Below are 27,066 nucleotides of genomic sequence, written 5' to 3'. Positions count from 1 at the left end.
CAGTTGCGGCATATCAAAACGCTGGGATAATATGGCCGAACATTTACTCTTAACATGCCAAATCGTATGTGTTCCGGACGTTCGGTTCCACGAAAAGTGAGGATGAGCAGAGGGGTGTTCGTAGATTTACCATCGGCTAATTTCTTAGTGATCCTCCGGACAGTAGTGACACCTTCAGGTTTGAGTTCTTCAAGTAGGTCTGATTCTGCGAGATCAACTGTATCGTAATCAAAGACAACTCCTTGCACGAAATTCAAAGTTGGGTGATCTAGTACTTCTACCTCTGTTTTGCATTCATCAGTTAGATGGGTCATCTTTAGCAACTCTCGATAGGCTAGTGGAGATTGGGTTCGTAACACGTATCGAGAACCTCGAGCTTCTCTATTTGCGGATACCAACATTCTGTTGTTGTAACCAATTGCAGCCTCGATGGAGCGAGCGATCAGGAAAGGATTTGCAGGGAGGTCAGGTTGATCATTTTCTTTATCCGGTATTGGCTTAGCACGTAATAGAAGGACTCTCGTGATCCCATCACTTTTAGCATTTGTCATGAAAGGTGGTAGTCTACTTCCTGAGGCATATGGCGCATCGCCAGGCGATTTACTCGCCATGGCGGGGTTATAGTCAGTGGACCTAGTCCACTCTATTCGATACACAAGACCGACCGATGAAAAACGCTATATATCTCCTCGAACAAATGAGGTCTTCAGATCACTTTCTATGCAAAGCAAACAATAGCTTGACCTTGTAGGTTGAAACAAAGGAAACGAACGCACTTCAAGATAAACACGTCTATCTAGCTTGACGGAAACTATAAGACTGAACTAGCTTATACATCCCTCATTTTGTGAATGATTGTCATACAAACCACCTTATAAAAATACGATCATCGTTAAAGACTTTGCGGAATCCTGCGGCATACCTCTGCCTTTCTGTTCTCGGCACAAGGGTTCTCGGAACAGTGGACAGACCAAACCGAGAACCGATTGTAAACCGGTTGGCTGGCTTTAAAAGCAAAGTGCACGTCACCAAACATTGTCAGTCAGGTTCAGTCGAGCTTACCGGCAATAGGATAAGAGTGTTTGGATTACATTCCCCCTTTTGTGATTTCAGTTGAGTGTGAGTGTGTTTTTGTGCCTTTGAAGAGAGATACAATTAATCGTCACTTCGTATCAATTAGGATATTTTCTTCCATCACAATTCCGAGATTGATAAGAATTTCACAGTAAACACAGGCTTATCTCACCTGTACTTTTTTTTTATTCTGTTTCTTCATTTTCTTTAGCTGTGTGCTGTATTCGCTAGGTGTCTTATATAATTATCATATATCGCTGCTTCTGTTTTGGAAAAGTACAAAAGCCGGTGCTGAAGCAAGTTAATCGTTCAGTGTTTGTTGTTAGTCGAAGTGATTCAATAGCGATACTCTATACCACGGTGCAAAATGTCTCGCAACCCAGCCGAGAATCAGCTGAATTCCTTCAAGGAAACTCAAAAGGTGAGCTTAAACATATTTAAATTGAGTTTCCCGGATTCGTGATGTGTACGAGTGGGGTCGATACAAGAGCTCTAGGTTATTGTCCAGCTTTCAGGGCCGTGATGTCTTATCACTTTCTTGTAATGAGCGGTTCTCACTAAAGTTAATCTAAATTCAATCTTTGAAAACAAACATGAGCCATGTTTTGATGTCATGCCTCACAGCTTTGAGAACGTTTATGGATAAACCTTATCGTGTGAGGAAGACATTCCGCATTCTATATCTCAGAACCCAATGGACCAAATCTTACAAATTTAGTATCTTTGAGTTACTGGAATTGGCGTGTTTAGTTTGGTTGAATATAAATAAATATATAATTCGTAACATTGGATTTATGTTTCGTAGAGTAGCACACTAGTGAAAAAACGAGATACCTCGTACTTGATCCGCAATAAGTTAATAGAAGATCATCACGCAGTGTGGAATGTTCAGCTTACACCCATCAGATTTTTTTTTTAAATTGACAGAAAAACTTTTTCTTAATCTAGAATATGTCGCCATTGTTTAATTTTTAAGTTTATTTAAGTTGCTTCAAAAAATTAATTGAAGACTAGGATTTAAAAAAAAAACGCGATGTGAGATTTTTTCTTCTCGTTAGATTCTGTCAATCTTTAGAAGTAAACAAAAAAAAAATTAAATAAAAAAAGAAATAGAAATAGTCTTCAAAATATCAATCTCCTATCATGCTGCGCCTTCAGGCAAACCGCAATCCTAGAGAGGCTCACATCAATTCTACTGACAAACAACTCCTGATAAGCTATAGTGGGCAGGGATAAGAACAGCGATTAAACCCCAGCTTTTGTTTTGACCTGTATTCAAAGTTTTCAATTTCATTTTGGTCTGGTATTTCGAAAACCGCAATTTCCACTTCTAAAAATCATCTTGTTTCGATATGTTGGAAATCCACAAAATTTTCAATCATTTACGAAATTCAATCCAAAGTCATATTCCTAGCTGAAGCGAAACTTTAGCTCGATATGTGTATTTTTTTTTTGTAATTTTGTAAAAGTACGTGCAAATATGTGTGCGTAGTTGAGATAATTTGTTGAGTGGTTTTATTGATCGGTTTAATTTAAACGAAGGTTATCTAAAATTCAACATATCATTTTCAAATGCATTTGATGTACAAACCATTTTTGTCACAGTTATCTTTCAACAACGGCTGTTTGTTTGAGTTGTGATCATAAAATTGGTCACAACACATTGCGAGTTTTTATTAACGATTCAGATGCTGGTTTGGTATTGCGATTGTGATGATCACCTTCATTTGTGTATTTTTTTGTACAAACTCAAAAACCATTTCCGCAAAATTTTTCCTAATCATATTTATTGATTCGAAATTCTAGACAAAATTAACGGAAATAGAAACTCCAAACCCTACGAGATTGGCGGATTTGTTGAAGATTACAAGTTAAGGAAAATTATTATGCTGACAGAAGTAAAATATCTGTTATTGGCTTTCAAGAAATAAGGAAAAGGTTTTTTTTTTTGAGAAAATAAAATAAATATTTTTTGGAAATGACATGACGTATGACATAAAAAAAAATCACAGAAAATTAGTCTGCTGACGCGAGTCTGCTGGCTTAACGAGAAATTTGTTCCCAAGTCTGCTTATTCTTGAGCATAACTTTTATGAATCATGTTTTTGTTGAAAGTAATAGAAGTAAAATTGCCTCGTTGCTATTAATCAAATTCCATATTTAATGAAATATGTTTCCCCGAAAGCTTTTGTTCCCAAGTTTAACTTAAAGTTCCTGTATTTAAAAGATTAATACTAAATCAACTCATTGCAAACACAATATATGCTTACCTACTATGCTATTAGTATTCTGCCCAAAATACGAAGTTATCACAAAACGCGTCAAGGCTTCTGGATTTCCTGAAGGTGTCTGTTGATATTTAGTTGATAATGGCAACAAATTATCAGTTCCAGACAAAGTTATTTTTCAGGCCTTTTTTAACAGCCATATCTTTCTTGTTTTTTTTTTACGAGCCTAATAATGATAATCGCTAGCAAAAGGTTGAAAATAGAAATGTATGCGGTTCAACATGCCTACAATAATTTTCTAAAGTGATAAGTCTTATCAATAGATTTGCGCGAAACCTCAGGCGACTGCAGGCTCGCTTAAAAATACGCTCAGATATCAGCCATCTCTAAACAAATAAAACCCCCACGAGCGTGTTTTCAATTTTGGCAAGCTTTTGCCGGGTAACAACATGCGATTTTAAAGAGTCACCTTCCTTATCTTGCCCAAATGCAAAATGGACACATTAAAACCGGCCGGTCGAGGACAATAAATAATACAAGGTTTTTTATTGTTTTTTTTTTTTGTTTCAACCCAGACATGACTGATTAAACAGACCCTGATAGCATCCGAAATTACGAGAGCTGGAATCGTAAACACATTTGATTTGTTTTTTTTTTCTATTTCAATGATCTTCTTCCAGAGCAGGAATACCATTAAATGTGTTCCAAGACCGATCTTTGAAAGGCAAATCTATAAACAACAAGTTTAGAAGAAACGAGTTGAGTTTTTGGGGGCTTGACTTCCCACCTTCGGTTCAGGTTTGTAAATCAACAGTCACATTCTTTCGTTGAAGTTTTTTTCTATTTTTGAAAATAAAAAGGTTACTTTTTATTGTTTTTTGCCTTTACTATGGCATTGTCATAAATTGATATTTGTTTTCGGATTTGTTTCGGTTTAAAACTTTCAGAATCATACGTTTGAAGTATTCCACAAGGAAGTCATCTTGGCCCAGTGATACTTTTGCTTAACACCTTCTATGACTATCGTATGACGATGATGCGAGTCCGATCTACAACTAAACGCCACTGTATCAAAACACGTTCAAATCCGTTATCTCAAAGTCAATATGATCAGTCTAAGATTAATTTACTTACAATGCAAAACAACCAAATAAACCTGCTGTGCTCGTCCAAGTTTTAAAATAGACATCCAGTTCATTTCGACATATATGTAGATTGTAGATATTTTTTGGTGTTTTTTTTTTTTTGCACCAAATGCATGCTCTGGCTCACAAAAACACTCTCAGGTATCAATCATCTGAACACAAATAAAACTCACCAAAGCCTGCTTTGCGTTTTTTGGCAAATTTTTACCGAGCGACTACCGGGCGTTTCTACCTTATCTCGGATGCAAAACCGGGACGTACCTACATAAAAACCGGCCGGTTTTTATACCATAAATAAATAATACAAACAACTTTTTTTTACCTAGACTCGTTGATCCTGATAACATCCGAAATTACGAGACTAGCAACTCTAAACAAATTTTATTGTTTTGTTCAGCTTCTTCCAAACAGGGAAATCGCAACCTTTGAATCCGGTGTTTCAATATCGATCGTAAAGTTTTAAAATAGTTGTGTTCGATGAAATAGTTTCGGAAACGAGTTTTTAATCAAACTTATTTGCTCAATAAAGTTTCGCCTAAATACATTAAATTGATCATATTCACATTCACAAAAATCAAAATATCCTGACAGGTTGAGCAACAATCAATGTTAAATTCCATCCAGTCGCAATCACCATTTACTTTACTGCACTTAAACGTGCACTGCGAAAAAGATTAAATCTTTTCTCCATTAGGTTGTTGATTTTCAAGGGAACAAAAAAAAATTTAATTGCCCAAGACATTAACTTCTATCCATCCCGGAGTCCTCCTGGAACATTAATAACTCCCGAGAAGACAAAAAAGCAACACCTGATTTCTATTTTTGGTAGGCAATAACGTTGTTTGTCTCCACCTCAGCAGATTTATTCCGGTTGATAAAAACTGTGGACACTATAAAAGTTTGCGTTCACGCTAGAAACTTGTTTAGGCAATTTGTTTTGATTCAAAATTTAGTTACATGGCTTTCATCGTTGTGCGAGTCAGCTTGTATGATTTTATTTGTTTCCTTCTAGCACTTGGTTTGAAATTATTCTCTAACATTTACATTACATTATGCCACAGAAAAATTATACATTTAAATTTAACCATTATTTTCTCTTATGACAATTTGCCTCTCTTAAGATTATAAATCATGATATCTACTTTCAACCCTTTAATGCATGGTGTTGTTACAAAACAACTCTAATCAAAATCCAAATATTTCGGAGAACCGTGATTATTCTTGAGTTATGTATTCACAAAAATAGTCTTGAGATTAAAAGAATTTGATCCATAATAATTTTATTACGATATTTTATGGTACATTTGAGATATCAAAGAAAGTATGCAAGAAAATTTCAATAAGCAAATTTGTTTTTTTTTTTGTGAAAAGTAGTTGAACGAACGAATTTGAAAAATACCTACACAGCAAATTTTTTTTTGCTGGAAACCAGCAAAATTTTGCTGGTTTTTGTCCCACTGACTTTCCAGCAAAATTTCCAGCCATTCGAATTGCTGGAAAAAACAGCAAACGTGAATGCTGGTTTCCAGCAATTCAAATTGCTGGAAAATCAGCAATACCGATTGCTGAAAACCAGCTATTTTTTCAACACAACTGACAGTATTTAGTATTAAATTTATATTTTCATTCAAAATAAAATTTTAATATTGGCTGTGCATATAATTAGCAATAAAAACAATAATTTTCTTTTATTTTCAATGAGGGATTCATTTATTTCCAAAATAAAATTATTTTTTTACATCCAACACCGGCTCTGGGGTGGCAGCTTTGTGCCAAAGTGTTGATCATCCGCCACCTGTAAAAAAAAATTTGATTAGTATCTTTTATGGAATTTCTACCTGTACAATAAAAACTTACCCTTGATTTGAAATGAAATGAAATGATTATATTAATCTAACCAAAATTCGTGAAATACAGTCTCACCTTGCTTCAGCTTACAAAAACAAACAGACTCATATTTGACTACTCGATTGCTGATTTTCCAGCAAACTAGATCAATTGCTGCGGAAAGTCCACCAATTTGAAAATCGATTGCTGATTTTTCAGCAAAATAGAAAGGAACACAACCGAATGCTGAAAAATCCAGCAATTAGAAAACCGATTGCTGGTTTCCAGCAAAATTTAGGATTGCTGAACGTTTCCAGCAATTTTTTTTTGCTGGAAATCAAGGCAAAAATTTACTGTGTAGTATTGATATAAATGAACAATTTCAAAAATTATTTTTCAACATCGATGGGCCATAACTTTTATAAAACACAAAATAACGGCTTCAAACCTGTTTAGTTGTTTTATTTGAATAAAAATGTTATTATTTCACTGTCTCAATTTTTGCTATTCTCATTTTATAGAAGTCATTCATTGAACGGTTAAAAATGTTAAGCTTGATCTTTGCCCCGAACTTTGAAATCAATTTTCTAAATTCAACTTGAATTACAAGTTTATTATTTTGAAACTCTAAAAAATATTCCTCGTTCATATTACAATACAAATCTCAAGTACTTAATTTTCGACTCGCAAATTTCAATCCTTGAACTGTGATTATCTCCAATAAAACCACATTGGGTTTTACTAATTTCAGTGCTGACTTATACGATCTGGAATAAATATAACCTATGTATAATAATTATATTAAACTACCTATATGCCTCTTCAATAAAACCATGCACTTTTTTCAATGTTTAGAAAGAACTGTTCGAGCTTTCATAGCTCAACGCATTCAACAAAAAAAACACAAGTGAGTTGAAAATATACTGAGAAATGGAAAGAAAAAATGTCGTCTCCTCTTACCCCACAAAGCGGGACACCAGCAGTCCTGAAAAATTAATGTGATAATTTTTCCCGCTTTGCATCTATCAAGTCAATTTTTCCAGCATTAGTAAAAACATGCTCTGCCTCACAGTGAACGTAATTTTATCAAAATTGATCCACTGCTCATATATTTGACGTTACTCCGATTCAGAGTTCAAAATTAAAATTGAGAATAAGATCAAGAAGTCACATTCAGTAAAGTATACTTTTCTAGTATCAAAAATTATTTTCAAATTTACGGGGGAGAGTAGGCGTGTGCTAAATAATTGTCAACACGCCTTTTTTCGTCTCCGCAAATTTTGAAATAATTTGATAGAAAAGCAACAAAAAGTGCCAAAGAATCCGTTTATTAGAAAGTTATAAGTACAAGTTGAAGAAATGTGTGGTTTAGTTAAGTTTAGAAACACTTAAGTTTAGACTGAGAAGAGCTGGAAAAGGTCTTGATGTGAATGCAATAGTGTTTCAAAATTAATTGAATTCGGTACACAAGAAATTCCATCATTGCATTGGGTTCCAGATGGCCAGCAAAACCTGCCATTTTTAAAAAAATTTGATTGAATTCAGATTTTTTATTTTGAAATAGCTATTTTTTTTTCTTTGTGAAAGACTACTTCTCATGTTACCAAAAAATAAAGCTTAAGAATAGACAAAACCAATAATTAAAGACAAACTTCATTTCAAGCATATTTGTATTTTTCGGATGATTTAATTCGCAAAAAATTCTTTTCCATACAAAATTGAATCGTGTTCCGCTAATTCAGGAATCAACCAAATAATCTCAAATTTTACACTGATGCTTTGTGACCCAACAGACATCGAAAAAACATATGGGAGCAAAAAGTAATTTTTTGCAGCGGTCAAATGTTGATTTTAGAAGAAGCAAAATTATCATCAATTTACAGAACTACCAGTCGATTTTAAAAAGAGACATGAGGTGCATAAAGGGCAAAAGCGAAAATTATTGAGACACCGAAAATGTCATGCCAATTTTTTAATAGTGTTTAGAATCAAACGAAAATTTTAGAGTAGTTTTATACTTATATTTACTTCAAAAATCAAAAGATAAATTAACATATGGAGCCTTGAGTGTAAAATTGAACGCATTTTAGCTTGATGCCCTCCATCAAAGTCTTTACAGTGTCATCCGGTACCAGTTTCTCAGTTTTTTTCCATTTTCCTAACATGTTCTTTTCGTTTTTGACTGTCTTCTTGCTCTTCCGAAGTTCCCGGTTCATTATTGCCCAGTACTGCTTCACCGGGCGCAGCTCCGGGCAGTTTGGCGGGTTCATGTCCTTTGGAACAAAATTAACAGAGTTGACCTCATACTACTCCAGGACACTTTCAGAGTGGTGGGATGATGCCATAAGGCGCTTCTCAAGGCACTCAGATTTGTAGATCTCGTCATTTACTGTGCCCTTTGTCACGACACGAAAGACTCACTCCTCAGCCCGCAAGAGCAGATGGCCTGCCAAACGAGATATTTGGGACGAACTTCGACATTTTCTTCCTTTTAAATTTGTCGTCCACATCGAACTCGCTCTTGCCGATGAAAAACTCCAACCCCGGAATTAGCTTAAAATCGGCTTTTATATACGTTTCGTCGTCCATCACACAGCAGCCATATTTTTTCAGCATTTTCTCGTAGAGCTTCCGTGCCCGAGTTTTAGTTGCCGATTGTTGCCGCTCATCGCGGTTTGGGAAGTTCTGTAACTTGTATGTATGTAGTCCAGCTCTCTTTTTTGCATTCTGGACGTAGCTCTGCGACTTTCCGATCTTTTCAGCCAAATCACGGCTTGAGACGTTGGGATTTGCTTTAATCATCCGCTTCACATTTCCCTCCGTCTTTTTGTTCTCTGGTCTCGGTTTTGTTTTAGCTACTTTGCCGTGGTTAACTGCTCCTGGAACCGCTTCAACACTCTGGAGACGGTTGAATGGTGAATGTTCAATATTTTTCCCAACTGCCGGTGCGACAGGTCAGAAAATGCAGGGTGTTTGGAAAGAATTTGTTTTCTCGATTGCGTTGGCGTTGGTTCACCTCCATTTTCGTTGAATCGATAAACACGACTTCGAGTTTAACAGCATGTAAACAATACACATCAATGAGAAAGTGTGCAAAATTTGCTTGATTTTTATCCTATGGTAAAAAAGTCATGCCCTGATGAATATTTCGCAATAATTTAGTGTTCGCCCTTTATTCTGATATGCTATTTGTGGATTTAGAATCAGATCAACTTTTCAAACATTAAAAAATCTCAGGTGATGAAAAATCAGAAAACAGTTGAAGTTTTCAATATGTACTGTGAAAAATTTAAATTCGAATACGATTCGAAATGTTTTCAATCTGGAAGGGCTCCCCTCTTTCAATCTCGTTTCATTTTGGGTAAATACAATTTAAATCAAGAATACGATTGCAAAAATTCATAAGTTGATTTAGAAGAAAAATCTCACTGATTTAACACTAAACGTACCGGAGGCGGTCAAATGACGGTTTTTGAACTTTAAACGATGATTACGCCTTATATAATTGTTTTTTCGCAAATTTAACGACAGGACTATTTTTGTTTTTGAAATGCAAGTATTTTTGCGTTTTTAAATTTTTTTTAAGTGTTACGGTTTTCGAATAACGTATGTGGTATACCTATTCATACCGCGAGCGGTCAAATGACGGCAAACACCGTTTTCGCTAAAACTCCCTTGTTTCTCAACCGATTTCTACCAAATTTATAGTTTTGAAAAGCTTATAATTCGACTCAAATATGTTTTTCAGACAATTTTCAGCTACAATCAATAAATTTAAAGTTAATTACAGTACAAGAAAAATTTTATGAAAAAACATGCTTCAGGAAAAAGGTTGTAAATCAGTTATTAAGTGCTCGAAAAAAAATTCACTTAGTGCCTGAGAAAGCTGAAGTTAGAAGCTATATGTTGCACATATGGAAACATTTTATGAAAATTTTCTAAGATCATGGCCACAAAAAAAATAAAAAAGTTGTGTAAAACCCGTACTTTTCAATCAATCAACCGCCAAAGCTGTTCCTGTTACAGTAGAAAATTTTGAAAAAGTGAATTGAAAAGTAGACGTAATTTGTCACATTTTGGCATCTTTAGATTTTTGAAATACGAAGTACATAATTTATGACGACTTTTCAAAGGTAGCTGTTTTTCGAACTTTTTTTCAATTTGGATTTTCTAAGACAATTCCTACAGCTAAGCTCAGCTTTGCACTGGATTTTGAGTACGTTAACGTAAGGTTTAGGCAATAAAACTATATGCAAAAGAAAGCTTATTTCATACCGGTTCTAGTGGTGTAACTGCATTGGCGGTGCAATGCTTGGAAAAAATATGATAAATAAAACAGTGAACTAGTTTCTGAATTTTGAGAAGTCAGCACAAATTCTTGCTTGGCAGACGGGCGCAGTGGGTGGTAATATCTCAAAGCTATTTTGCACACGAAGACGGATGAAAGGAAACGAAAAAACAAACAAGCATTAGCTCAAATTTTCTAGTTTTACTTTCAGAAATATATTTATTATACTTTTGTAAAGCATTGCACCGCCAATGCAGTTACATCACTAGAACCGGCATGAAATTTGCGTTCTTTTACATATAGTTTTATTGCCTAAATCTTACGTTAACGTACTCAAAATCCAGTGCAAAGCTGAATTTGGGTGTAGGGATTGTCTCAGAAAATCCAGATTCATAAAAAGTTCGCAAAACCACTACCTTTGAAAAGCCGTCAAAAATTATGTATTTAGTATTTTAAAAATCTAAAGATGCCAAAATGTGACAAATTACGTCTACTTTTCAATTCACTTTTTCAAAATTTTCTACTGTAACAGGAACAGCTTTGGCGGTTGATTGATTGAAAAGTACGGGTTTTACACAACTTTTTTACATTTTTTGTGGCCATGATCTTAGAAAATTTTCAAAAATTTTTTCCATATGTGCAACATATAGCTTCTAACTTCAGCTTTCTCAGGCACTAAGTGAAATTTTTTTCGAGCTCCTTATAACTGATTTACAACCTTTTTCCTGAAGCATGTTTTTTCATAAAATTTTTCTTGTACTGTAAATAACTTTAAAGTTATTGATTGTAGCTGAAAATTGTCTGAAAAACATATTTGAGTCGAATTATAAGCTTTTCAAAACTATAAATTTGGTAGAAATCGGTTGAGAAACAAGGGAGTTTTAGCGAAAACGGTGTTTGCCGTCATTTGACCGCTCGCGGTATGAATAGGTATATACAAAGTGTCGGTATGTTTAGTGTTAAGAATGTTTTTCATTTTTTTTTAATCAAAATTTTAGATCAATTTTTTTCAATCAGAAAATGTAGATGACTCTTTAAAAATCAATCAAAATTTATATTGTTCAATCAATTTAGAGAACCTATCAACTAATCTAATTGAAATTGGAAGTAAAAAGGATATCACACATTCAAACTGCAAACTATGTATTTATCGTTAATTATTTTAAAATCCTCATGTTTGCCTAAACTTTGAATTTAAATTAAAAAAAAAACATTTGGATGGTGTAAATACAGTTGGCAGAAATATTTTATAAAAGTGGAAAATGAAATGATGGATAAAACAGACAACATAGCGGAACAATTTTATTCTTTCTTTGAGCTGCTTCGATTAAAAAAACTTGAGCATTCCGAATATCTAAAGTTTTTCCTTCACTGCTTACAAATATTGTCTTTTTATTTCGTAAATAAATAAAATTAGTGCCTCATGTTGTTTGTCCAGGCGTCTAAAAATGTTTGTATTGTATAAAGTTTGGTGCGGAGTTCATTGACGTTTAGATTGGCAGTTTATGCAAGAAATTTCTTTATTTTTTCAAGTTTTAAATATAAAGCTACTCGTTGAATACTTTAAGATTTAAAATCGATCACTTAATCTATAGGTATAGGCAGCAATACATATGGTTTCCTGCTCTCATCGACAAGTTAAAATAAAAAGCCAAAAGAGTTCAAACTGATGCCGATTAATTGTGGCTAGGTGTAGTTAGCTCTCAAATCAGAAATTCATGGGGCCAAACCGTTCGCCGTAAAGGAGCTTTTCGCGACGAGACGGTTACGATGAAGATTTTGCCTGGAACACGAACGCAAGTTTTAGAGCATGCGGTACTAAAAATGCAAAACCAGTTCTTCAATCTACCTAGGTAGGTACTCCTTTCTCCAGTCTGCCTGACCGGTGAAATGGGTGGGAATCGAGTTCGAGAAGCGAAAAGTGCGGTGCGGCACATTGACGAGGACGGTGGCGCTGACTGATTAACGACTACCCCAACGCCTAAGCGACTCCCTTCTTCGATTAAATTATATTAACTAGAACGGCTCATGCAAAAAAAATCATTTTAAAATGATGTTACCTATCAAATTCATGAGGAGAAAATAAATTCATTCATTTTAATCCAGAACTTTCAAATTAGGTTTGACCACATTTGGCCAATCGGAATCAGCAAATATCAAGTCGCAAATTCAAATCGCAATCAGTTCTGCAACTGAGTACATACCTGGTACTTCAGCAAGGAGATAGGTGATAAATGATAGGAAAGAAATCGAGAATGTGAATTTTAACAGTTATATCATAACCACTTGTCTGAACCATTCTAATGTTTACTATATGCTTGAGTATAAGTAAGTCGATTTTATTGGAAGTGCAACCGGTTTCCGGTGAGCATTTCAAATGCGTTCGAAGAACAACTACCTTTACAAGAAGTGCCCGGCTTGATGGGGTTCGCTTCTTTGGACAAGCTTCTTCTTCTTTCACTCAGTTTGATTCTTTGTTTTTTTGTTGATTACGTCCATATGAACGCATACCGGTCTTGTGGACATCGCTTTGGTCTGTAAGCGTCGCGGTACAACTTTTGAGTATGGCTGCAGGCAGAGGTCCAATCGCGATCTTTGGATCAGAGTTTGAATAATCGGGGCCTTAGTTTAGATGAGATATTCAAAAGAGAACACTTTTTTCCAGCGATTGAACAAATTAGAAATATTGAACTCCGAAAAATTTACATTACTTCATGAGCTTATCGCGCTTTTTCAAAATGACGATTTTAAGCTTTATCTTAACGCACGTTGAACTCATGCTTATCGCTGTCGCCTAGCCTCCTTTCAAAAGTAAACTTAAATCGATTAATTTCAACGGTCATTATCGCAACTGGTGGAATATACTCCATGAAGCCGTGGGTTTGTTCTTCGAGTAAGTGAGGTATAGGCACAACTTTGGCTTTGGTTCAAGTGTTTAAAGGAAGAAAAACAAACTGTACGATGCCTGTCTGATGTGCAGTGAGCGTATCAATGCAACGATGATAGCAACGTTTTCTGCATATTAAATCATACACGAATGGCGGAGAGAAGATGCAAAGATAGGAAAAATAAACATTCTAGAACTGTTAATAACTCCATCAACGAGATGATGTTAAAATCTATTATCGAGACTTAAAATAAATTATCTAACGAAGCAAATATAATTTTTGTAAAATGGCTGCTTATTGATTTTTTTTGAGAAAAATTAAATTTATGCTGTTCTAGTCTTCGCCACGTTTCCCTTTACCTTATGTTTGATCGGCATAAAATCAATTGTGTCTCTTACCGAATAAGTTGAAAAATGACATTTAATTTAAAGCAATAAAATAAACAAGCAGAACAGAAACAGGGAACACTGAAGCTTGCTTCAGGTTGAATTGGAACTACAACAATTGCCTGTATTTCAGTTGAACTCAAGACCTTTTTTATACAAATGTAGCGTTTTCTTCATACTTTAAAAAAGGATAAAATTATTTGTCACGATTTCGAAGGAATTTTCGGACTCTTCCTGCAACACGGCTCACTAGGCGGCGCACACCTTCTTCGTCCATCGTTTTAGCTATCTTATTCCACCAGATCTTCATCTGATTGATGTCTTTGACAACCTTTCCCTTTGCCTTAAGTCTCCTCTTCATGATTGCCCAGTATTTCTCAATAGGGTGGAACTGAGGGCAGTTGGGTGAGCTAAGGGTTTTCGGAACAAACTAGACCTCTTTCGGGATGGTCGTGGGATCGAAGGAACGGCAAAAATCGGTTATGGAGACACTCTTTTTGGTATAGTTTCGACGTCATTGTCTTATATTAACTTTCGTGCAAATTTGTCAGCAAAAACAAATTTACACACTGCTCTGTTTTATGGTCCGATTTGGCTGTTTGCAAGCTCGATATGACTTGATTCCTTCCCGGAGTCGAATTCTCCTCACGGCACTATGGGCAGCACCGAATTTGCTGGCCAAATCAAGGTCCGTTAGAATGGAATTCCTCTTTATCGTCTTCAAAATCTTACCACGCAGTTTCCGGTCGACTGTTCCACTCCGATAATTGGCTTGAGGCTTCCGAATTGTCGTCAATGTCTTCTTATACCGTTTGATAACGCGCCATACGGTATTTCTGGGCAATTTCAGCTTTTTAGCTAGCCTAGATGCAGACCACAATGGATTTTCAAATAACAGTGCACATTTTTTCCTTTATTTTGATTTACATGTTGATTGTTTACAAAGTACAGTCGATTTGCGGAATGTCAAAAATACATACGTGAAGCTGACAAAATTCCCGACACGTGGGCGCCAAGAACTTCGAAATCCATCCACCAGGAGCGGCACAATATGAGCAAAAGTTTGTTCCAAATCTAAATGAAGCAAGCTTTAGTAAGTATATTATTTAAAAGTTTAGATTATATGGTTTGGTTGGATTACTGAACGTGTCCAGCATTTTTTTTTTGTTGTGTTGCTGGAAACCGATTGATCTTAGTGTACAAGTAACACACTTATTGGAGTTCCCATCTGTACACTATATAAGCATTCCATAATTTCGCTTACACGTATCCAGGTCGTACAGATCCGGGCTATTATTATTAAATTATTTACCGGCAATATCCGTAAAAAACTGATTGCTTTGAATCAGTAGAATTATTCAACCGAGTGTATTTTTTTACATCACTGTTTCTATTTCAACCGTATGTGATAGAAATATTGCTATTTTTGCATCACAGCATGCGAAAATACAACACGTGTTGTAAAAAAAACTATAGAAGTCCACAGATCTTGAAAATGTTTTTGCATGGGAAAATTTTCAAAATGTGCCGTAAGTGTCAAAATTTCTACCACTTTTTCCCAACTTGCTCTTAGAGAAAGTTCACTGGTGTTGGTAGAAAGTGGTAGAAATTTTGACACTTTTGGCACATTTTGAAAACATTACCATGCGAAAACATTTCAAGATATGTAGCCTTCAAGAGTTTTTACAACACGTGTTGTATTTTCGCATGCTGTGATGCAAAAATAGCAATATTTCTATCACATACGGCTGGAAAAGAAACAGTGCTGTAAAAAAATACAACGCCCAAAGATCTTGAAAACATTTTTGCATGGAAAAATTTTCAAAATGTGCTTCAAGTGTCAAAATTTCTATCACTTTTCCCCAACACCAATGAGCTTAGAGAGCAAAACTCGATATACAGTGAGGGGCAAAATAAAGTGTCCAAATTATTTTTTTTCTATTTCTTTTATTTTCCTGGTTAAAATTCAACGAAAACACATCGTAATCATTTTTTAAATATTGTTTATTATGTTCTTTTCAATTTTTGTTAATGTTGCGCTGGTAAAAAAAAAGTTTTTCTGATAGAAAAAAAACAGTTAATATTTCAAATAAAACAGAGGCAAAATAAAGTGTCCAGATCGGTACAGCTTCAAATTTATTCAAACCGAAGGCAAACAAGAACGATTTAATAATGGGTATGGTCTCCTTCGGCCTTCAACACCTCCTGCAAGTGCTTTGGTATACTTTCAACCAGGGTTGTGCAAGTATTGTGGGTCGAGTTCCTCCCACGCATGCTCCATGGCAGCAAAATAAGTATTTTTAATTTGTCACACCATTCTTATCAATCAGAGCATCGAGGATAGCCCACAGATTTTCGATAGGGTTCAGGACTTTGTGGGGGCCATTCAAGGGGTTTGATGCGGCAGGAACGGGAAAATGACTTCATCAGATTGGCCGTATGCTTCGGGTCGTTATTCGTTATATCGTTATATATATTCGAGGCCCGTCTTGATGAGGGATACCTCGAGGTTTTCCCGCAGGATATTGGAATATGACTCAGCTGTCATGATTCCGTCAATTTTTACCAAATTACCCACCCCACCCCAAGAAAAGCACCCCCACACCATCACGTTACCTCCTCCGTGCTTGACTGTTCCTTGGATATGGCGATCTTGGAGCTCCTCACCCGACTTGCGCCACATATGATCCCGCTTCTTCCGGTTGAATAGCTCGAATTTGGATTCGTCGGCCCACAACAATGTTTTCCAGTACTCGAGCCGTATATCGACGTGTTCCTTGACTTGAGCCGCCTAGCCTTGTTCACCTGGCTGATGTTCACCTGGCCTTCTCACTGCGATCTTTCTATGGTACTCCTTTACATGGATGCGGCGACGGACAGTACAACGCAATACCGAAAATTGCAGCTCTTCCTGTATCTGCCGGATCGTTATTATTGCGTTTTTCTTCTCTTCAAGAATGATTTTCTTGTCCGTTCTGGCATCTGTCTTGAGCTTCAGTCCTCTTCCTGGGCGATCCATCTCCGATCCGAACGTTTTCATCTTCTTCATGATTTTTGATACTGTCTTGCAGATACTACGCTGTCTTGCTGATTTCGTAGTGCTTGGCCACTTCCCGGTGCCTTTGACCGTTATTCACATCACGAACAACCAGTTTCCGAATGGACAACGGAAAGGAACCAGAAATTTATGCGTTCTCCATATTTTACAACTTATTCGAATGTAGACACCTGTTTGAATACTCCAGAGCCAAGCCAGTTGTTTATGAAACGTCAAAATACACAAAACAAACAAATTCGAGGGGCCTCGCGATGGAAACTTATCGAAATTATATTGATTTTTGAGTTGGACACTTTATTTTGCCCATTTTTTTTTTTTTTTTTGAATATCAATTTTTTTTTCTATCAGAAAAACTTTATTTTTTTACCAGCGCAACATTAACAAAAATTGAAAAGAACATTATAAACAATATTTTAAAAATGATTACGATGTGTTTTCGTTGAATTTTAACCAGAAAAATAAAAGAAATGATAAAAAAATAATTTGGACACTTTATTTTGCCCCTCACTGTATATGATATATCAAGAGAAATGGGGGAGAAATTTGAAATTTGAATTTTTCATAATATATTATACTACCCAAAAGCTACCCAAATTGTTCATCATGTTAATTTTGCTCAAAATAACAAACTTTGTACCCAAAGTCAAAATTAAAAACTTAGGTTAAGTTAAATTAATGAGATTTTTTTAGGACTGTAAATTAAATATATTTGATTAAACCTGCTTGTTAAACACAAAAATCACTAGTGATTTTTCCGTGTTTTGTTCTTCAATTTACCGTCTTATCAGTTTTATTTTTCTGTGGCATAAAAACCAAGGGGCTGAAAGAGAAGAAAATTTCCGAACTGACATTTCTATACCGCACTGACGTTTTGGTACCAAAATGCCATTGAAATGAAAAGGAAACTGACGTTCTGGTTCCAAAAAGTCAGTACGGTCCGTTTGTATGTGGTTTGACAGTTGCTTCAGTCCTTTGATAAAAACACAACGCGATTGCATCTCGAGTTTGTTAAACTGATTTTTAAAGATTGAAGGAGCAAAATAGCTGCATCCAGTACTCAAGAGGCTTTTGAATGTCCTCTTCATATTTTCATCCAAAAACAATATTTGCATAGCCGAAAAATACCTACTAAATCTCTCTTTTAAAATAAGTAACTCCTATACAAGTACTGTATAAGGTTACCGAAATCACAGAAAAATCTATAATTTCACAGAATTTTAAGCAAATTTTTATCACAGAATCTGTGTCACAGATCACAAAATTTTTAAAATATTCACAGATTCCAAATTTTCAAGTTTTGGACATTTTTTAAAGTTATTTTTTTTGTCAATATAAATTTTTAGTTATTAACTTGAAATTGGAACAAAAATACCCGAAAATTGCTTATGTTGATTAATTTGTCTACAAAGTGTTCAATAAGTTCGAATACACATTAAAACCACGATAACTTTGAATTCACTCGTCAGAATTTATAAATTTTCATCGAATTGACAGACCGTTTAAAACTGCTGCACACCAATTATTGTGGTAATAGTAATATTGAGGGGACTGGGAATCTTTTGTTTTAAGATTAAATATGCAAATAACTCATTTTTTCTGCGTGAAATAGTCTGTAAAATTGACACTACATGCAAAAGGATCCACAACAAAAATACCCATGTAAACTTTCTACTAGTTACACTAGCATATTTTTTATGTTTATCTTCTATATCTGATGTTGAATAACTCTATCCACCATCATTTTGACAAGCTTTTAGATTTTAGATGAAATTCAGTTAGCACGCAACTGTTTTTTCGACATTCAGTACCAAAACGAAGAAATATGGTTTTGAATGGGACTAGTAAAGGAATTCTGTATACGTTTATTGTTCACAACATCTATGATTACGAGAATTAAGCCAAAAAGATTACAGTTGATGAATTGTGAGCCATTCATTTTGTTCAAAAAATCAGTTAAATAGACTTTTCGGTACCACCGATAGTTGGTCTGATAGTAGTACAAAATCACTCTAAAAAAATATTGGATGTAGGTATCGGCTACGCGCTTACCACAACAAGAAGATCAGAAGTGTATTCGTACTTATTGAACACCCTTAAATATAAATAAGACTCACTTTGACATGATTTTTGTATAAAATTTATGGAAAAGTCTCACAGAAAACCGTCACAGAATTTTTAGCTTAAATCACTTAAAAGTCAGATTTTTTTTCGTTAAAACACAGATTTTTTTTCGGCAACCTTGGTACTGTATAATCCGTTTGCTAAAAAAAGAACGAAATTTATTTTTGCACAAGACCAATGTTTATTTCAATAAAATGTTTTTTTGGAAAATTACAACAAAAATATATATGTTGTAAAAGACCGAAATACGGAATGATTTTTTGATAAATGAAGAAAAATAAGACCTAATCTTTTTTTTTAAATTTTGAACTTTTGTACTTTTTTCTCGATTTATTTGCTAACTAGGAAAGGATATGAACTAGAAAAGGAAATTCGATTAACTTCAGCAATGTCACTTTCTTAGTGATCAGCATTCTCCCCATATGGAACCCAAATGAGCAATTTTTATGAAAATTTACTTTGAAATTTTGTTCCAAGTTCATCGAACTCTCGTACGCATGAGATGTGGAACCCTTCTAAAAAAATGATAAATTTAAAACATGAAGGTAACCGTTACTCAAGAGTTATTGATTACAATTTAATTTTCGGCTTCATCTGCCCAGTCATTCTGAGCAATGTTTTCTTGACTTTGGCGCAGTTTCGTACAGAGTTTGATGAGTCAGAATGACTCGAATACAAATACATCAAATCCCTGAGGAAGTCGAAAAAGCACCAGCATTTTTATGTTTTTTGGTTCAAACTTTAGCAACCATAACAATAATTTCAAATGTCTAATCTTGATTTTTTTTCATTCAAAGTGTTTAAATTGAAATGAAAAATTGGTTGCTGGTCATCAAAATCGTTTGTTTTTAGAGCTCGGTAAAATCACCACATTCAAATGACACACATTCATCAGTTTGAATTGGAACTTTGCATGTCAGCCGTGTCGTCGAGTGACCTTGTATGCTAATTCTAATCGACTATTTCAAAGTTCTTATCGATCGTGTTGGGCTGACCAATGCTGCTGTCATTAATTGCAAACTTTGTGTACCCATAGGGAGACTTTCCCTTTCACCACGCGACTTTTTCCTTCGCATTCGAATAACGAATTTCTTAATGCCTTGTTCGTTACAATGCTCTCGCGAATTTGGGTGAGGTATGTTTTCTATAGATATCCCTTTGAGATAGATTGTTTCAGGGACCTTATGTATTCTACAAATCCCAAAGGTCAAAGAGTTGGCTTTTATTCTCACAAACATATGTAGATATTCCTTAAAGGGCAATTAGCAATGTTTCTGTCCTAGAATTAAGCGAAAGTGGCGAAAGGTTTGGGAGCGTTCCAGGTGGGGATCTCATTTATTATTGCTCACTCGGATGTTTTTTTACATTGAACGACCTACGTAAAATGCAAAGTCATTCACCGGTCTTTTTTCAATACAGGTAGAGTGAAAGTGTCTCAATTGGCACAGCAGATGTATCAGCGCAACAACAAGTTCGCCTTCTGCTATCTGCTATCAGTTGTTTGATTTAGGTTCTCAGGTTTATTATTCAACATTCACCGTAAGTGTTTTAAGAATGACCATCTTATACAAATCAGTTGAACTTAAAATAATTTATCAAACTGAAATACTTATAAAACGTAGCTTTATGTCAATGATTTGAGTTTTCTTATATAAATGTTTGCCATCGTGCACATTTAGAAGGGCATAAAAAGCTTATCAACCCGTTTCAGAACGCTACAAGATACACAGGCCGTTCCCGTTAGACGTCAAAATCATCAATTACAATTTTTTTTCCAAATTGTAGAACTAGTTTGGTAAAATAAACTACTGAAGCTCTATCAATATTTTGAATTAAAACCACTGCACTCGTATCAAAAGCATGTTTAATATACTGTCAAATACTAACAAAAATCTCTTCTTCTTTGTTTTTCAGGAAAAGTTGGTCTGCACCGACGCCAATGGCGCTCGCGTTGGGACGATGTCGGCGGTAGTAACCGCCGGTGAGCGTGGGCCTGTCATGCTCCAGGACTCGACTCTTCTTGAGGTGCTGGCTCATTTCGACCGCGAGCGCATCCCGGAACGTGTTGTGCACGCCAAGGGTGCCGGCGCTTTCGGTTATTTCGAGGTGACCCATGACATCACGAAGTACTGTGGAGCCAAGCTTTTCGAGAAAATCGGAAAGAAAACTCCAGTTGCGGTGCGATTCTCCACGGTAGGAGGCGAGAGCGGATCGGCTGATACTGCTCGCGATCCACGTGGTTTCGCCGTCAAGTTCTACACCGACGATGGCGTCTGGGATCTTACTGGAAACAACACCCCAATCTTCTTCATTCGTGATCCTATCCTGTTCCCTAGCTTTATCCATACTCAGAAACGTAATCCAGCAACCCATCTAAAGGATCCTGATATGTTCTGGGACTTCATCACCCTGCGTCCGGAAACCACTCACCAGACCATGTTCTTGTTCGCAGATCGTGGTCTTCCTGATGGATACCGTTTCATGAACGGATATGGATCGCATACTTTCAAGTTGATTAACTCAGATGGAAAACCCGTGTACTGCAAGTTCCATTTCAAGTCCGACCAGGGTATCAAAAACATGGATGCCAAGCGTGCCGATGAACTCTCTGGATCTGATCCGGATTATAGCATTCGCGATTTGTACAATGCTATTGCCACCGGAAAACATCCGAGCTGGACCTTGAAGATCCAAGTAATGACTTTCGAGCAGGCTGAAAAATGTAAATTCAATCCATTCGATCTTACTAAGATTTGGCCCCAGGGTGAATACCCACTCATTCCTGTTGGAAGAATGGTTCTGGATCGTAACCCAAATAATTACTTTGCTGAAGTTGAGCAAATTGCGTTTGATCCCAGCCAAATGGTCCCTGGTATTGAAGCATCTCCGGACAAAATGCTTCAGGCTCGTCTGTTTGCGTATGTCGATACTCATCGCCATCGCCTTGGTGCCAATTACAGGCAGTTGCCAGTAAACTGTCCTTACCGCGTATCAGTCAAGAACTACAACCGTGATGGGCCCATGAATTCTACGGACAACCAGGGAGGAGCACCAAACTATTTCCCGAATTCATTCGGAGGTCCCACTCCGTGCCCTGAAGCATTCAAACTGCTAAACAGCGAGCTCAAGTGCAGTGGCGACATCAAGCGCTACGAAGCCGTTGATGACGATGAATTTTCACAACCGGCTGTATTCTACAAAAAAGTACTGGATGAAGCTGCCCGCAAGCGCATGATCGCAAACATTGTTGCCCATCTGTCAAACGCTTCTCCGTTCTTGCAGGAACGCGCCGTCAAGAATTTCAGCCGGGTTGATGCTGATCTCGGACGTCAAATTGCCGAGGGTGTAAAACTAACCCGCTCGGCCAAAATGTAATCCAGAGAATTATTTTCAATGAAATATAATACTGATCACACACATACAAATTTAATTATACACTATATTCTATACACGAAGGAGAATCGAAGGTTTAAAAGGGATATAATTTACATTTCTTATTTCCATTTTACTTAGAGGTATCTTTTTACAACTTTAAATGTTAACATTGTCTTGGGATAAATCATAATTCCAATAAAGTTTAACGATTTCCTATAACAGCTGATTTTGTTTTATATCACGTCCTTATAGTTAGAAAATATCCCAACTTGACTGTTTTATCGATGTCGTAACTCATAGATTTTGTAAAATATACTGTATTTAACGGTGTTAACATGTATATTTTTATAAACAATGCAGGTAGGTGATATACACTGGTGTGTCTTATACATCGTGAAATACGGTACATTAGCATAGGCCTAGACTTTTTTTTATAAGTTTATCACACAGGTGGTAAATCTTATTAACGTATTGCAGGCACGGCGAGCCGCCACGTCCCCCCAATTTGATACTATGTACCCCTATACTATAAAGTCAACCTGTGCCATTTTTCCCATGCGGACCTGCAACGAGGGCAGATGGGTGAGTATATGTTCTTTTCGACAAAATCCACTCGTTAGCCCGATACCAATGTAGTACTTTTTTGCTGTAGCGACAGCTTTCAAAATCTTGCGAAAACTTTACTGGTCCTTTATGAGATCTAATGTACGGACAAAAACGTTTTTCAGTCACTCCTCTTTGTACATTTCGGAGTCCATGGTCTTGTTTTTCACAAAAACCGGGGTTTTTCGTCTGCAGCTGCAAATACCTTGCCAGATCAAACACTTTCTTGCAATGCAAACTTATCGGCAAAAACGAACTCTAACTTTCCGGGGACATCACCCCGACCAGTTCAGTGCATCACTGCAGTGGCTTTATAAAAATTTTGGCCAGGAAGCTGCCCAAAATCCATCTTCACGTATGTTCGTCATCCATAAGGATGCATCCGTCGTACTTCGTTGGAATCTTGTTGTGTAACTTCCGAGCACGTCTTTTGGCTGCTAACTAAATTCTGCTTCAATGGCCCGATAGGATCGTATTCCTTCGCGCAACGAATCCTTCTGACGGTGCACCGGTCGGCGTTGAATTTCTTGGCGATGTCGTAGTCCGACTACCCTGTGTTTGCCTTGATTGTTCTCAACACCTTCAAATGCAGTTTCCGATCCTTAATTCCGCTATGACGCTTGGTATGAAGCTGCCAATCGATAGTATGCATCTCACAGAAACGTTTGAGAACGCTGCACACGGTTGATTTGACAATGGTATAATAAACAGTGCGTCCAGATTCATCGTGATCCATGCTTTACTCTACTCACGGGACAGCTAACCGTTCGCCGCTACTCGTGACTCGAGGTCCACATTCGGCCTCTTGTCATAATTTGAGGCGTTAGGTTCGGCGCCTCTCTTCGTGACCCTCTCGCTCGACCCAATTCAAGACGAGAACAGCTCGCCTCTTCTCTTTCGTTCCGTCTCTTGAACCAACTCGAGACGAGCAGCTACTCCTCTCCTCGAATCTGGAGATACCCACCTCACTTAATGTGTTCTCCCAACTCTTTGAGTCTGAGGCCCGACCTCTCCTCGTAAGACTTGAGGTCTGGGCACCACATGTTTCCGGCACGAGACCCTCTTATCTGCCCGTCGTCTGCCAATCATATCCGCTAATCGGGGCCAGGAACCTCCCCAAAAAGCAGACCGATCAACACCAGCTCGAACACTTTTGATCGCCCCGCATATCGGGTTCGCAACTTCCCGATACACGTGACGACCCTTCCGTCTTGCGACTGAGTACTGGTACCAAGGCACCCAGTCACACCACGTTCGGCCACACTCGGCATGCAGCTGTCGGCAGTTTTTGAGATAGCCATCTATAATGTTGGTTCCACTCGATTATTCCAAAGGTAGGCCTCAAACCCTGGTTTAATAGGTTGGACCTGAGTCGGGACTTTATTCGTATATTCTCCCGTCTCATGTCCAATCATTATTCCATGGATGCGGTACTCTATCGTTTAAATATTGCTGGCAGCAATTTGTGTGGCCGTGGCCAAGGTTACCACGACATCGAGCATATCGTTTGGTCATGTGAGGTCCATCTAGCCGCCAGAGCGGATTTATTGGACTCCCTTTGGGCCCGAGGGAAACCACCCTACACCCCAGTAAGAGATGTATTAGCCGCGATAGACCTTGATTACATGTTCGAAATCTACCTCTTCTTAAAAGCTATCAACCTCCGTCTCTGACCAATCCTTTACTATTTTCCCTATATCTATTCTAGTTGTTAACAATGAATTGTAAATAACAAAAAAAACTGACTTTGGCTCCTTAAAACCTTCGGTATGAGCCGTTTCAAATAAACGAATTAGGCTGGAACAAATATCAATTTCTTCTTTTGTCACCCCCTCCCCCCCCCCCCTTCGAAATTTCCAAAATCCCGAATCCCGGGAATAAATAAAGTTTGAAGTATTTTAAGTAAATTTCAAATAAAATTTCAAATATTCGGTAGATTACAAGACCAAAAACCAAATTTTGGAAGATGGAAGTTAATTCACATTTTATATTCTTGATTTTATTGAATTTTTCTATAAAAAAAATACTTGATTTATAGGTTTTATGCAATGATATAGTATGCTATTTGGTTGCATATAAGCTTTCGTGCAATTTCTTCCAATTTATTTGTTTTTCACATTATTTTTTATTGTCCCCCCCCTCGCCATGTTTCAACTCCGAGTGACAAAAGAAGAATTTGAAATTTGTTCCGGCCTTATAAAAAAAAAAATCTATAATGCATACTGTTAACCATCCTTTTTTCAAATCAAGGCATTTTTTTATTACGTTTTCTGTTTCCTGTAGCTTGACCTTCAAAATTACTCAAAATTTTGAATTTGGTCGAAATTATAACAAATTTAGCCGATTTTTTTCTTTTTTTCTGGGATTTTCCTCCGCGGAGTAATTTAGTCGATTGTCCTCCTTCGGCACAAAAACTAATTGTTTGGCTTTTAATAACTCCATCACAGTTTTTGCGTAATAGAACGATTCTAGATCCAACTTAAACACAGTATAAATTTTGTGGGACCTATTGAAGAGCTTTGCGAAGAAAGCGGTCGCATTTCGGGGCTGTCTTCTTTATATTTTTAGCCATTCATCGTGTCAATCGTTATGAAACACTAACTGATTTACAGTTTCCACAGATGGTTGACGCCCCCAAGTACTAGACATTAAATTTTTCAATTTTTTCTCCTTGTTTATCTCCGAGAAACACAGGCGAGACTTGTAAACGAAAAGTTTCTGGTTGGAAACGTGCCAGTTGACCTCTAAAGAGTTCTTTTTGCTGTCCATTACGAAGTTTTTCAAAATATCTCCCCACTAGCAGTCCCGTTTTTTTGTTTATTCTACCAGCGGGCAGCTTTTCTACCTTGTAGAAATAAAGCCAGGCAAGTTTATTAGTCAGAAACCCGAACAATAAAAAAAAATAACTTTTTTATCACTTGCTCTATTAATATTTCCGGATTAAGCTTGAAAACCCCTCTCACATTCCTTAACTTCATGGAATCAATCATTTTCACTTTTATTCAAACTTTCGCTCTCTATTGGATCCTTGAGGACTTCTTAAACAATTAACCATGTAAACTTTTGTCGAATAATTTATTTCCAGCAGTTTTGGATCTCCCGATGGAACTTCTCTGGATATTTTTCTCGATCCTGCCCAAAAAATTTAGTCAATGAACTTCATCATTTGGCGATATATTAAAAACCACTTGACAGATTATCGCCAAATTTCGTACACGTACACATTACACAACTAGGTAGATTCACAGAAATTTCATCAATTTCCATCCATGCATTCAACAGTTATTCACAAAACAAAGTGTTGCATTTTTTTCGGATACACTCCTTATTAATAAGAATGTTTTCTTCTTACTTACTTACTTACTTATTTAATGTTCCCCCGGTGCATAGGGCTGTGGTAAAAGACCTCCATTGTTACCATCCATTGCAAGACTCTCGTCGACAGTTCGTATTTCAGGGGCTAGGCTTCGCCGCCACGAGTTTCTGGGTCTGCATCTTCTTCGATGTCCTTCTGGATTCCATTCAAGCGCCTCTCTGCAAATCTCGTTCTCATCTTTTGCAACGTGTGCCCAATCCATCTCCACTTCCGTTCCCGAATCTCGATTTCTAGCGCCCTTTGATGACACCGGCGATGCAGTTCCTCACTCCACTTTCTCGACCTGTTGCCCAGCTACCATGAAACTGGAGGGATTTCCTGTGTTGATCTTCATCGACTTGCAGTTTCCGACATTGATTTTGAGATCTGCTGCCTTGGAGCTTTCGGTGAGCTCATGCACCACTGAGACGGCGAGAAATGTCATAAAGTAAAGCAATGTTTTCTTCTGAAAATAGAAAAAAAAGCCTACTAAAAGGACGTGAAGTTGGAATCCAAACAAAAGTTTCACGAGATTTAACATACGATTGTCATAGATAAACAAATATCACAGGACTTAACCAAATCCTCGATATCAGGATTCATTTCCGGCCAATAAACTGTTCCTACCAAGTTTTTCCACTTTTTCAAAATTGTTTCACCGTAGTAAATTTTTGAAAAGTGTATTGGAAAGTTGACGTAATTTGGCGCATTTTGGCAT

The 27,066-nt window shown here is 36.8% G+C and overlaps 1 protein-coding gene across 1 annotated transcript; it reads left to right on the top strand.

Annotated features, from left to right (window-relative positions):
• Positions 1-1,030: 1,030 nt before the first annotated feature.
• LOC129756772 (catalase-like) lies at positions 1,031-22,609 on the top strand. Its single transcript, XM_055753780.1, has 3 exons — positions 1,031-1,119; positions 1,286-1,495; positions 20,930-22,609. Exons 2-3 carry the CDS (start codon positions 1,442-1,444, stop codon positions 22,388-22,390), a joined length of 1,515 nt encoding a protein of 504 aa, XP_055609755.1. The 5' UTR covers positions 1,031-1,119; positions 1,286-1,441; the 3' UTR covers positions 22,391-22,609.
• Positions 22,610-27,066: the final 4,457 nt, after the last annotated feature.

The sequence above is a fragment of the Uranotaenia lowii genome, chromosome 3 (assembly GCF_029784155.1).
Source record: "Uranotaenia lowii strain MFRU-FL chromosome 3, ASM2978415v1, whole genome shotgun sequence".
NCBI classification, from domain to species: domain Eukaryota; kingdom Metazoa; phylum Arthropoda; class Insecta; order Diptera; family Culicidae; genus Uranotaenia; species Uranotaenia lowii.
Note: the sequence above shows the minus strand (reverse complement) of the source record. Positions and strands in the feature narration are given on the sequence as shown.